At 43.6% G+C, this 12,653-nt stretch overlaps 1 protein-coding gene across 1 annotated transcript; it reads left to right on the top strand.

Annotated features, from left to right (window-relative positions):
- The first annotated feature begins 1,100 nt into the window (after window positions 1-1,100).
- LOC103011863 (cytochrome P450 2G1) lies at window positions 1,101-11,277 on the top strand. The gene is made up of 9 exons (XM_007166800.2): window positions 1,101-1,280; window positions 2,331-2,493; window positions 3,867-4,016; window positions 5,711-5,871; window positions 6,126-6,302; window positions 7,112-7,253; window positions 9,235-9,422; window positions 9,549-9,690; window positions 11,096-11,277. The coding sequence occupies exons 1-9, from the start codon at window positions 1,101-1,103 to the stop codon at window positions 11,275-11,277; spliced, it is 1,485 nt and encodes a 494-aa protein (XP_007166862.1).
- The last annotated feature ends 1,376 nt before the right edge of the window (window positions 11,278-12,653 follow it).

The raw sequence follows: 12,653 nt of genomic DNA, 5'->3' as shown, positions 1-12,653 counted from the left end.
CCTCTAGAGATTGGGACTCAGAAGTGGTCCCTACATCTTAGACTTTGAAAATGAATATGCGCACACACACACCAGCAAAGTTTTGATAAACCAACACAGGTAACCTTTGATTGTTACTATTTAATATATCTTTAGTAAAAACAGTAGAACTTGTTGAATTAAACCCTTTCAGTAAAGTTATTTCTTTTGCTATTCTAAATCTTCATCTTACTCTCTCTCTCCTTTTTTTTTAACCGTTTAACTAGGGTCTAGCAAGGAGAGAAGAGCCATCTCTGTTCTCTATCAAGACTTTCTAGGGCTTCCCTGGTGGCACAGTGGTTGAGAATCCGCCTGCCTATGCAGGGGACACGGGTTCGAGCCCTGGTCTGGGAAGATCCCACATGCCGCAGAGCAACTGGGCCCATGAGCCACAACTACTGAGCCTGCGCATCTGGAGCTTGTGCTCCGCAACAAGAGAGGCTACGACAATGAGAGGCCCGTGCACCACGATGAAGAGTGGCCCTCACTCGCCGCAACTACAGAAAGCCCTCGCACAGAAACGAAGACCCAACACAACCAAAAATAAAAATAAATAAATAAATAAATAAATAAGAAACATCCCTCCTTGTGTTTAAAAAAAAAAAAAGACTTTCTAAAACAGTATGGTTACCCTATTTGACAGACAGGGAAACTGAGTCCAAGAGGGTTAGGTGACTCACCCAATGAAGAAAAGATGGAACTTAAATTTGAACTCAGATTGTACAACCCTTAATGAAATAGCCTAAAAATGATGTTCAACTGTTTCCCACGTCCTACCAAGACAAGTTGAACTGGAAACTGAGCTGAGGGAGAACTGAGGAACTGGAAATATGAAGAAAGGGGAATGGCCCCAGTGGATTTCCCCAGATGAATTCAATCTATCTTTATTCAGTCGGGAGATTATAGGTTATATAATCACCGCCGCCCCACCCCCACCCCCCAGATAAAGCAATCTCTTCCTTGATGGCATCCATACCCGGAAAACTTGAATCCCAGGGTGTTCAGATTTCTGCACAGCTGATTTCCCAGAATGTATTTAGGCAGGATCTGGTACCCTGGACACAACCGCTCGACCTGGCACCATGGAGCTGAGAGGGGCCTTCACCATCTTTCTGGCACTCTGCTTGTCTTGTCTGCTCATCCTCATCGCCTGGAAACGGACCAGCAAAGGGGGGAAGCTGCCCCCTGGTCCCACACCGATACCTTTCCTGGGGAACCTGTTGCAAGTTCGTACTGATGCCACTTTTCAGTCTTTCATGAAGGTGAGTCTGTCTACTCCTCTCATAGAGCTGGAAGCAATTAATTCTATAGACAGATAATGTAGAAATTTCTGACTTCGAAAGAGAAAAACAAATATCGTATATTAACGCATGTATGTGGAACCTAGAAAAAGGGTACAGATGAGCCGGTTTGCAGGGCAGAAGTTGAGACACAGATGTAGAGAACAGACATATGGACACCAAGGGGGGAAAACTGCAGTGGGGTGGAGATGGTGGTGTGCTGAATTGGGAGACTGGGATTGACATGTATACACTGATGTGTATAAAATTGATGACTAATAAGAACCTGCAGTATAAAAAAACAAACAAACAGAACAACTAATACTAAAAAAAAAAAAAAAAGAAAGAGAAAAACAAATACCATGTGCTAACACATATATATGGAATCCATACAAAAAAAAAAAAGGTTCTGATGAACCTAGGGGCAGGGCAGGAATAAAGACGCAGACGTAGAGAATGGACTTGAGGACACAGGGAGGGGGAAGGGTAAAAAAAAAAAAAAAAAAAGAAACTTCTGACTTCTAAAACACAGGCTCTTGGAAACACAACCTTAAATGTCTGGAATTTCAGAATCTGAAACTCTTGAAAACACAGACTCCTAGCATGTTAAACCTTAAGCCTCTCACAACCTCAGGACTTTGGAATAACCTTACCTTCTATCCTTAAACACAAGAACTCTTGCACTCTGTTGGTCTTTGAACTTTGAGACTCAGTGTCACGAAATCTTAGGATTCTAGAAATTTAGCACTTCAGAGGCAGAAGCATGGATCTTGGAGTTCCATCTCATCCAGGTCCATCATTTTATAGATGCAGAAACCAAGCCTTTTGGCAGTGTTGGAGGATCTTTCCCAGGATGATAGAAACCAAGGCTTCTGAGCCTTTTCCTCAGTAGTCTTTCCAAGCCCAGGGCTCACCTTTATCTGTTAGTCCCACATTTCTATCTCCTTGAAATCTCCATCTCCTAAAATTCTTGTTGGTTGTTACTTGGTACTCCAATCAGCCCGCTCCTCTTATGTCTTCCTTCACTCTCAGCTCAGGGAGAAATATGGCCCAGTCTTCACTGTGTACATGGGTCCCCGGCCGGTAGTTGTTTTATGTGGACATGAAGCAGTGAAGGAAGCCCTGGTAGACCGAGCAGATGAGTTCAGCGGCCGTGGAGAATTGGCTTCAATAGAGCGAAACTTCCAAGGTCATGGTAGGTAACAACAACAACAACAAAAATAAAAACAAAATGTAATCACAAAGTGTAATGTACTTCTATGTCCCAGGTTCTTTGATAAGTACTCTAAATGAATTATTGCAGTGACTCCTCTGAGGGAGCTATTAATGTCTTACTAATTTTGCAAATGAGGAAGTCGAGGGTGAGAGAGGTTAGATAATAACAGTCAGTGGTAGAACCATTTTATTTTGAACCCAAACCATCTGACTCTAGGATATCTTCTGTGTTACTTGTGTTCTTATTTTTAATGGATTAGTGACATTCTTTGTGTACTCACTAAAGCCCTCATAGCCAACCTTACTTCTTATTTTCCTATACGTACATACACACCCAATCCATAAGTCTCTGCATCCTCCCTTTAGATAGATACCTTTCTAATGTTACCTATACATCCATCTCTAATTGCCCACATCCTTCAATTCCAAGCAGCCTCACAACACTCTTTTGATACTTCCATCCGTCCATCTATCCTTATACTTTTCCTTCCACCCTTCCATTTTTCCATTGATCCATACATCCACCAAAACAATCCATCCATCCATTAGACTTTCTATACAAATATCTTTCCATCCAATTGATTTATACATTTATCAATTAACTTTCCATTTACCTATCTATCCATCATTCCATCCATCCGTTCATTTATCCTTCCATCATTTATCCACCTATTAATCTTTCAATCATCCTTCCAGCCATTTATCCATACATCTGAAACCACCCATCCATTAACCCTTCACCCATCCACTAAGTCTTTCATCCATCCATTCATCAGTCATTGCAGTCATAAACTCTTCCTCCCATTCATTAATCTATCAAAATCATTTCATTAAATTTCCAAATACTAATTCACCAATCCATGCACATCTGGAAACTTCTAAATACTGCTTACTGCGTGGTAACTCCTTTTGTGTAGGTATATTGATGTACAGGTGTGATCTTCTGTGTACACTTATGTGTTTATGTCTAGAGAATCCAAGTAGAACATAGAAAATAGAAGTAGTCTCCCCATTCTGGTGTACTCTATATGGCATTCTATCTATATCTCCCTCCATATTCGTATGCATCCATCCATCCTATGCATCGATCCAGTTCCAGGTCTCTATCTTGTAAGAAACTCTCCTTGATCTCCCCCAATCACTACTAGCCTGATTTCCTTCACCTCAGTCCTGGACTGTTTTTGAGGTCCAGTAGGGAGGGAACTTTAGTCTCCCCATTAAGCCTGGGAGGTTGGAAGAGGCATCCCCGAGAGCAGAGTTTACAGCTGTCATATTCTGGCACCCTCCCAGTCCAGCACAGAGTTGGGCACAAAAAGGAGTGGAAGCAGGAGCCTGATACTTAGATTCTGGCAGGTGTAGCTCTAGCCAATGGAGAACGATGGAGGATTCTCCGACGCTTCTCCCTGACCATTCTTCGGGACTTCGGGATGGGGAAGAGGAGCATTGAGGAGCGGATCCAGGAGGAGGCTGGCTTCCTACTAGAGGAATTACACAAGACCAAGGGTATGGGGGCCACAAGGGGGAGGGCTACAAGGGGGCTGGGTGGTTGTAGAGAGCTCAGTCAGGACAAGATGGGCCTTGGTGGGAGAAAGCTTTGGAATGAGAGAGGATGAAAAAGATGGAGGATTTACTGAGATTTCCAGCCAGGGTCCATGTTAAAAGTTCACATGGGGCTTCCCTGATGGCGCAGTGGTTGAGAATCTGCCTGCCAATGCAGGGGACACGGGTTCGAGCCCTGGTCTGGGAAGATCCCACATGCTGCGGAGCAACTAGGCCCGTGAGCCACAACTACTGAGCCTGCGCGTCTGGAGCCTGTGCTCCGCAACAAGAGAGGCCGCGACAGTGAGAGGCCCGCGCACCGCGATGAAGAGTGGCCCCCGCTTGCCGCAACTAGAGAAAGCCCTTGCACAGAAACGAAGACCCAACACAGCCAAAAATAAATAAATAAATAAACAAAAATAAAGGAATTCCTTTAAAAAAAAAAAAGTTCACAAGAAAGACCCTTAGGGATCACTTGTCCAGAGACTTGAATCAGTGGATCTCCAGGAGTTTTTGAGCTCCTGGTATCAAATGCAGACTTTGGCGATATGTGAGTTTGTGCCTTTTCCTAGTGACAGGATTAAATTTTATTACATCTATCTGTCTATCTATCTATCTAGGTATATATTCACACATATACATACAAAAATACATAATTTTGGTAAAAACCATGTAATGTAAAATTTTGCCAGCCTAACTATTTCTAAGTGTACAGTTCAGTAGTGTTACATATATTCACATTGTCGTGAGACAAATTTTTAGAACTCCATGGATGCTAAATGGTCTGCATAAAGACTTTGAAAGTTCACGTACCCCTAGAAATTATTTGCAAAACTGCATTTTTGTGAATATATGCATTGTTTTAGAGAAATTGTCCCCAAATCCACTGACCTGACCGGCATCCTATTTTATAGATGGTGCAGCTGAGACCAAGGGAAGGATTTTCCTAATAGCTCAGATGCAATCATTGGTAGAGATAGAGAGATGAAACCATTCTTTTTTTTTTTTTTTAATGTGTCCTGTACCACCACTTCTTTCCCAAATGTGTGACTCTCCAGCACGAACAATTAAATACTAATAACAAAAAATTATGATTAAGCTCCACCAGCATTTTTTTTTCAAGTTTTTAAAAATAAATTTATTTATTTATTTTATTTATTTTTGGCTGCATTGGGTCTTCGTTGCTGCGCGCGGGCTTTCTCTAAGTTGCGGCGAGCTGAGGCTTCTCACTGCAGTGGCTTCTCTTGATGCAGAACATGGGCTCTTAGGCACATGGGCTTCAGTAGTTGTGGCTCACGGGCTTAGTTGCTCCGCAGCATGTGGGATCTTCCTAGATGAGGGCTCGAACCCGTGCCCCCTGCATTGGCAGATGGATTCTTAACCACTGTGCCACCAGGGAAGTCCCTCCACCAGCATTTCTTGTGTTTACTACATGTCAGGCACTGTGCTAAGTATTTCACATGAATAATTATATTGAATTCTCATGAACCAATGAAGTGGCTACTAAACAAACTTGAAGATTGGGAAATCTAGACTCAAAACACAAAAATGAAGTAACAAACAAATGCTGTTAAGCAGTTGAGTCAGGACTCATATCTGCAACTGAATGATTTCACATCCCATGTTCCTACTCATGGCCTCCAACTTCCATCACCCAGGGGCCCCCATCGAACCTACTTTCTTCCTGAGCCGCACTGTCTCCAATGTCATCAGTTCCGTCGTCTTTGGAAACCGCTTTGACTATGAGGACAAGCAGTTCCTGAAGCTGCTGCAGATGATCAACGAGAGTTTCATCGAGATGAGCACACCCTGGGCCCAGGTGCCCACCAGCCACCTCTCTGTCCACCCCCCAACCTGAGTTACCTAAGCCCCTGCCTCTACCTCACTTATCCTCCCCACAATCCTGGGAGGCAAATATCAAAATGTCCTGGGTCTCCAAGAAGCAAAGAGCCTCATGCAAGCAATTCTCAGACCCAATGCTGGATGTTGAGCCCAACTATTTGACTCCAGACTCAGCCCATGCTGGCCTCTGGTGCCCATTGTTGACAAATCCCCTTTGCTTATTCCCCACAGTTATATGACATGTATTCTGGAATCATGCAATATTTGCCAGGAAGACACAATCGCATCTACTACTTGATAGAGGAGCTCAAGGGCTTCATTGCCTCCAGGGTCAAGATCAATGAAGCATCCCTTGACCCCCAAAACCCTCGAGACTTCATTGACTGCTTCCTCATCAAGATGCACCAGGTACCTCTTCCTCTTACCCCAATCCTTTCCTCTCATCTCCCCAACCCCTACCGCCTACAACTTTAAACTCATCTGTAAACATATTGACGACAAAAGAGCAAGTATTGTTTCACATGGTTTACTTTTATTTATAGATGAGATATAGAAACTGTAAAGGCATAAACTCTTACACTCTTAAACTTTGAATCTAAAAATTCTAAGAACATGGAAACTTAAAATCTTACACCTTTCTAATCCTATATGCCAGAGACTTACAAATATAGAAAAGTAGAATGAGTCTTTAGAGTCTTAGAATTGGCGGAGCTTAAACATTTAAAGTCTAAACTTTTGAGTTTAAAGTTAAAAGTTTAAAGTCTTGGATATGTAGCAATTTAGAAGCTTAATACCTCTATATCATGGATACTTAGAATTTTAGAAATTTATATTTTTTTATTGTAGAACCTCTGTACTAGGCAGTTTTAAATTATGTTACCCTAATGTCCTAGAACTTTCAAAGGCAATGTCCTGTCAACTTTCTGACAAAGCAATATCTACTTTTTTCTCCTTCATTCTCCCCACTGTTCACTACACTTCAACTATACCGGCAACTATGCTGGCCTTCTCTTTGTTTTTTCTCACCCGACACACTTTGCAGTTCCACGCCAGGCACACTTCTGCCTCAGGACCTTTGCTCTGGCTGTTTCCTCTCCCAGATACTCACCTGGTTCACCCATCTTTTGTGTTTTCACAAAGCCCTACCATATACACAGGGAGAAAATAAGATAGAGGCAGAGAAGGGTGATTCTATTTATTATCCCTGTCATTTTCAGGATAAAAACAATCCCCACACGGAATTCAACCTAAAGAATTTGGTCCTCACCACTCTCAACCTCTTTTTTGCTGGCACTGAGACTGTGAGCTCTACCCTACGCTATGGGTTGCTGCTAATGATGAAGCATCCTGAAGTAGAAGGTGAGCGTCCACCTGAGCTGCTTACCTGGTAACTCTCATTTCCAACAGGAAAGAAGACATCATCTTGAAACCTTAGAACCCTACAGCTTTAGACTCTTCACACTTTAGAAACTTAGGATGTGTAATCTCAGAATCTCTGGCTTGGAAGGCCGTTTAATTTAATCTTCTGCTTGGTGCTTGTAATAGTTTATGCAGTAAATTATGAGAAACTTAGTAGCTTAAAACAACAAAAATCTATTATCTTACAGTTCTGGAGTTCAGAAGTTCAAATAGGCTTTCACTGGATCGAACCAAGGTAGATCTGATTCCTTGCTTTTTCCAATTTCTAAAGCTGTATTCCTTTCATTCCTGGGCTCACGATTTTCCCCTCGACTCCAAAGCCAGCAGCATAGTGCCTTCAAATCTCTCTTTGCTTCCAATGTCACATCTTCTCTGACTCTGACCCTTCTGCCTCCTTCTTATATAGACATTTGTGATTACATGTAGGGCCAACCTGGATTACTCAGGATAATCTCCCCATCTCAAAATCCTTAATTATATCTGCAAAGTGCCCTTGGTCATGTAAGGTAACATTCACAGGTTCCAGGGGTTAAGAGGTAATACCTTTTTTTTTTTTTTGGCCACACCACGTGGTATGCGGGATCTACCCCAACCAGGAATCGAACCCGTGCCCCCTGCATTGGGAGTGCGGAGTCTTACCCACTGGACCACCAGGGAAGTCCTGGAGGTAATACTTTGATGGCCATTATTTAGCCAACTATAGAGCCAGAATCAAATAGAATCCATCACCAGTAAATTGCAATCTAGTCTGGTTGGGTAACTCCAGTAATGAGAAATTCATTACTCACCAAGGAAAATCCCCAGTTTTGGTCCCTTTCCCTTCAGTTTTTTGTTTTTTTAATTAATTAATTAATTTATTTTTGGTCGTATTGGGTCTTCCGTGCTGCACATGGGCTTTCTCTAGCTGCGGCAAGTGGGGGTTTCCCTTCGTTGTGGTGCGTGGGCTTCTCACTGTGGTGGCTTCTTTTGTTGCAGAGCACAGGCTCTAGGCGCGTGAGCTTCAGTAGTTGTGGCACGTGGGCTTAGTAGTTGTGGCTTTCAGACTCTAGAGTGCAGGCTCAGTAGTCGTGGCGCACGGGCTTAGTTGCTACACGGCATGTGGGATCTTCCCAGACCAGGGCTCGAACCCATGTCCCCTGCACTGGCAGACGGATTCTTAACCACTGTGCCACCAAGGAAGTCCCCCCTCTCCCTTCTAATGCAGTTCAAAACAAACAAATTTCTCTTGTTACAGATAATGGGAGAGACTAACTTGTTTCCACTCAAACTCATCTAGTCCCTCCTTCATTGTCCAAGTTGTCTTTTACAATCTAAATCATCAAATATTTAATGGACATCGTCTATGTGCTAGGCACTACCCTAATTACTTGCATACTGGATTTTATGTAAAATTTACAACTCTATGAGCTTGTTAGACCGTCACGTCCATTTTGAAGATGAAGAAACAGAGGCTCAGAAGGTAAAGTCATTCGCCCCAAGGTCACTTATCCAGGAAGTGCAGAGAGGAGTAACTGCACCAATAGTGTTCTTAATCACTGTCACATCATTGTTGTCATTTGCTTCAATCCTGTCCTCATTACCTATTTCCCAGCCTGTCAAAAATCTGTGCATGGCAGCTCAGCTGGGAGCAGGACACTGCCCTGAGCATGAGCCTTCCATGGTTCCTCAGTGTTTTCAAGATAACGATCAAATGTCCCAGCTGACATGCAAGGCTCCACTCTTGCCTCCTGGTCTGATGAGTGTTTATCAGCCCCACCAATTCTTATTCTTGTCAGGTGTTAAGAATAAAGAGACAGTCCAAATACACATGGCCTGCTCCCTCAGGGTCCACAAGTGCTGAAGATACAAACCCACAACCCAATCCTGGTCTCTAGAAACACCTCCTGCATCATTGTCTGTTATGTTTTCTGGTCTCTTCCAGCCAAGATCCACGAAGAGATTGACCAGGTGATTGGACCACACCGGATCCCAAGTGTCGATGACCGGGCCAAGATGCCCTACACAGATGCCGTGATCCATGAGATACAGAGACTGACAGATATCGTGCCCATGGGTGTCCCCCATAATGTCATCCGGGACACTCATTTCCGAGGCTACCTTCTGCCCAAGGTGGAGTTGTACCTTCATTGTCACTTCTCCCTCCACTGTGCCCTTCTCTCCTCTGCATTCCCTACCATACTCCATACTTCATACTCCAACACTGATTTCTCCTAACTGCCCCCATATTCATCCCAGGGCACCAACGTGTTTCCTCTGCTTGGCTCAGTCCTCAAAGACCCCAATTACTTCCGCTACCCAGATGCCTTCTATCCCCAACACTTCCTGGATGAGCAGGGCCGCTTCAAGAAGAATGAAGCCTTTGTGCCTTTTTCTTCTGGTAGGTGTCTATGGTCTGAGTCCCTACCACCACCACCCCTGCAGAAACATGCTAGATATATTCCGCAACCATTGGTCTGTATTTGACATTCAGGTTTGAATGGGAAGTTGAATGCTATTTCATAGAATCATACAATCCTAGAATCATAGAATTCCAGGATGATGGAATATTAGAACCATTGACTCTGATAATTAGAAAAGTAATAGCACTAAACAGGGGTCAGCATATTTTTTCGAAGGACCAAATAGAAAATATTTTAGGTTTTGATGGCCATATGGTCTCTGTGTGAACTGTGCAATCTGCACTACTCAGCTCCACAATTGTACTACAAAAACAACCATAGACATTCATAAATAATGAGCATGTCTGGGGAATTCCCTGGTGGTCCAGTGGTTAGGACTCCGAGCTTCCACTGTGTGGGGCCCGGGTTCGATCCCTTCTCAGGGAACTAAGATCCCACAAGCCACACAGCACCGCCAAAAAAAAAAAAAGAGCATGTCTGTGATGGATGCCGAAGAAAACTATAGACATATAGACAATAAAATTTGAATTTTGTTTAATTTTCACATCACAAAATATTATTTTTCTCTGATTTTTTTAACCACTTAAAAATGTTAAAAGATTCTTAGTTTGCAGACAGTACAAAACAGGCAGCAAGGAAGATCTGCCCAATGAACAGTAGCTTGGTAACTCATAATATCTTAGAACAATTGTATTTTAAGTGTAAGTCACACTGAACCTGGTGTCAGTGCAGTGTTAGGAAACAGGACCCCACTTCACCACTTACAAACACCATCAGTGGGGCCATGAATGAGTTATTTCAGCTCCCTGTCTGTAAAATGGAGAGTAATCTCTCCAAACCATTGGAAGGGTGACTGACAAACAGCAAGCACTATTTTTTTCCCTCATTTTTATTGGACTATAGTTGATTTGCAATGTTGTGTTAGTTTCTGCTGTACAGCAAAGTGAATCAGTTACATGTATACATATATCAACCCTTTTTTTTAGAGCAAGTACTATTTAAGTGTGACATTTTATCTTCCCTCACCAGTGTCTGGCACCTAGTAGGCACTTCATAAACCTTTAAGAACTGGAAATGAAAAGAATCTTCAAATTCGTGGATCCTTTAGAACCATTCATTCCATGCTAGAATCTGTTCGAATCTGAGCCATCAAAGGAGTAGCTTCCACGTGTTGAGCCCCTATAAGTGGAAGATCCTAGCAGAGCACTCACTATTGAAACCCACTGCATCTTTATAATAACCCTAAAAAGTGGGTGTTATCATGACCCCAGAGATGCTGAGGAGGCAGCTGAGGCGGAGGGGTGGTGGGACCGGAACACTCTCCCTGCTCCCATTATCCCGTGCAGCTCTGACCCTCCCTCCCGCCCTCCTCTATGCCCACAGGAAAGCGCATCTGCCTGGGCGAGGCCATGGCCCGCATGGAAATCTTTCTCTACTTCACCTCCATCCTTCAGAACTTCTCCCTACGCTCGCTGGTGCCACCCGCTGACATCGATGTCGCGCCCAAGGTCTCGGGCTTTGGCAACATCCCTCCGACCTATGAGCTCTGCCTCACGGCCCGCTGAGCGCCCCCTGTTGGATGTGGCAGGAACCGTCGGAGAACAGAGCCCTGCCCACGTGTCCACGGGCACCCAACCTCTTCATCTTCCTGAATTCTCACAACAGTCCTAAGAGAAGGCACTATTACACTGTCAAGGAACACAGGTCAGAGAGGTTCGCCCAGAAATAGGGAGCTGTGTATCTTCTACATCCAGCAGAAAAGCAAAGCCCTGTCCAAGACTTTGGCAAAGGCTTGCAGATTTTAAGTTCATTTGTTCACCTCCAGCTAGGTTTCTGACTGTACCAAATTCTTGTTGTAGACTCCATACCTTTATGTTGTTCCTTTGACTTTTCCCTGATAAAGACCAAAGGCAGCCAATGAAGAATAAACATAATAAATTTTTTAAATGGTATAGTGCATTAGAAAAGCAAAGTAGGGAAATAGGCTAGAGATATCCAGAATTGGAATTTTAAATTGGTGGCATGGGTGGTTTCACAAGGCAGCGAGGAGCAAGCTGTGCAGATACCTGGGAAGGGAGTGTTCCTGGCAGAACAATCAAGAGTCATAAGGCAGAAGACTATGTGTGTGTGCATGAATCCACAAGGAGACACGTGGCTGGAGTAGAGGAGGAAATGAGAGAGTAGGAGTGAATGAGATGAGGCAGAGGGTTAAAGGGATGGATTTTGTGGGGCCTTGTGGCCTTTGGTGAGGACCTGAGCGAGATGGAGGTCTTTGGGAAGGTTGGTGAACATAGGGTGACATGTATCGACATGTTCTAAATGGCTCGCTCTAGCTGTCGTACAATGAATAAACTGAGGGAGGGAGGGGGGACAAAATCAAGGACCAATTAGGAAGCTACTACAAGCAGTGACGTTGGCTCAGACACAGCAGAACCAGTGGAGGTGGGGAGAAGATGATGGATTTGGGATTTATTATGATGCATGAGATTGCAGGGTTTGCTAATGTATTGAACACAGGGCATGAGTGAAAGAAGGGGTTCAGGTATCACTCTAGGGATAACAGTTCATCCTTTATAACTTCTTTCTCAACATGACACCTCCCAGAGACTCCCAAGTCCCCTAACAGTCAAGATTCCTATTTTTAATCAACATAAAATGTCTTTGGCTACTTTAAGTAGAAAAGTCTGCTAGCTACTGGAAGGTAATTGGTTAGCTCACAAAATCAATAGGAATTCTGGAAAGCTAGGCTAAGAATATGAGTAGGAAAAAAAAAGAGCTGTGCCAGGAGAACATCAGCCAAGGTAATGACCAGAACCATCCAGCTAGGGGTTGCTGCTGCCACCCCACCCAATCCCCAGGCACTGAACACTACTGCCTTGGGACTCTTGACCCATTGAAGCCACTGTGGACAACTTCCTAACTGTGTCTGTGTTTTTGTGTC

This window comes from Balaenoptera acutorostrata, chromosome 19 (genome assembly GCF_949987535.1).
Source record: "Balaenoptera acutorostrata chromosome 19, mBalAcu1.1, whole genome shotgun sequence".
Taxonomy (NCBI): Eukaryota; Metazoa; Chordata; class Mammalia; order Artiodactyla; family Balaenopteridae; genus Balaenoptera; species Balaenoptera acutorostrata.
Note: the sequence above shows the minus strand (reverse complement) of the source record. Positions and strands in the feature narration are given on the sequence as shown.

Bases quoted from the DNA above. Each gene is read 5' to 3' on its own strand.
- LOC103011863 (XM_007166800.2), top strand. From the start codon at position 1,101: ATGGAGCTGAGAGGGGCCTTCACCATCTTTCTGGCACTCTGCTTGTCT. The intron at 1,281-2,330 runs GTGAGTCTGTCT...CTTCACTCTCAG, and splicing joins CTTTTCAGTCTTTCATGAAG to CTCAGGGAGAAATATGGCCC. The intron at 9,423-9,548 runs GTGGAGTTGTAC...TATTCATCCCAG, and splicing joins GAGGCTACCTTCTGCCCAAG to GGCACCAACGTGTTTCCTCT.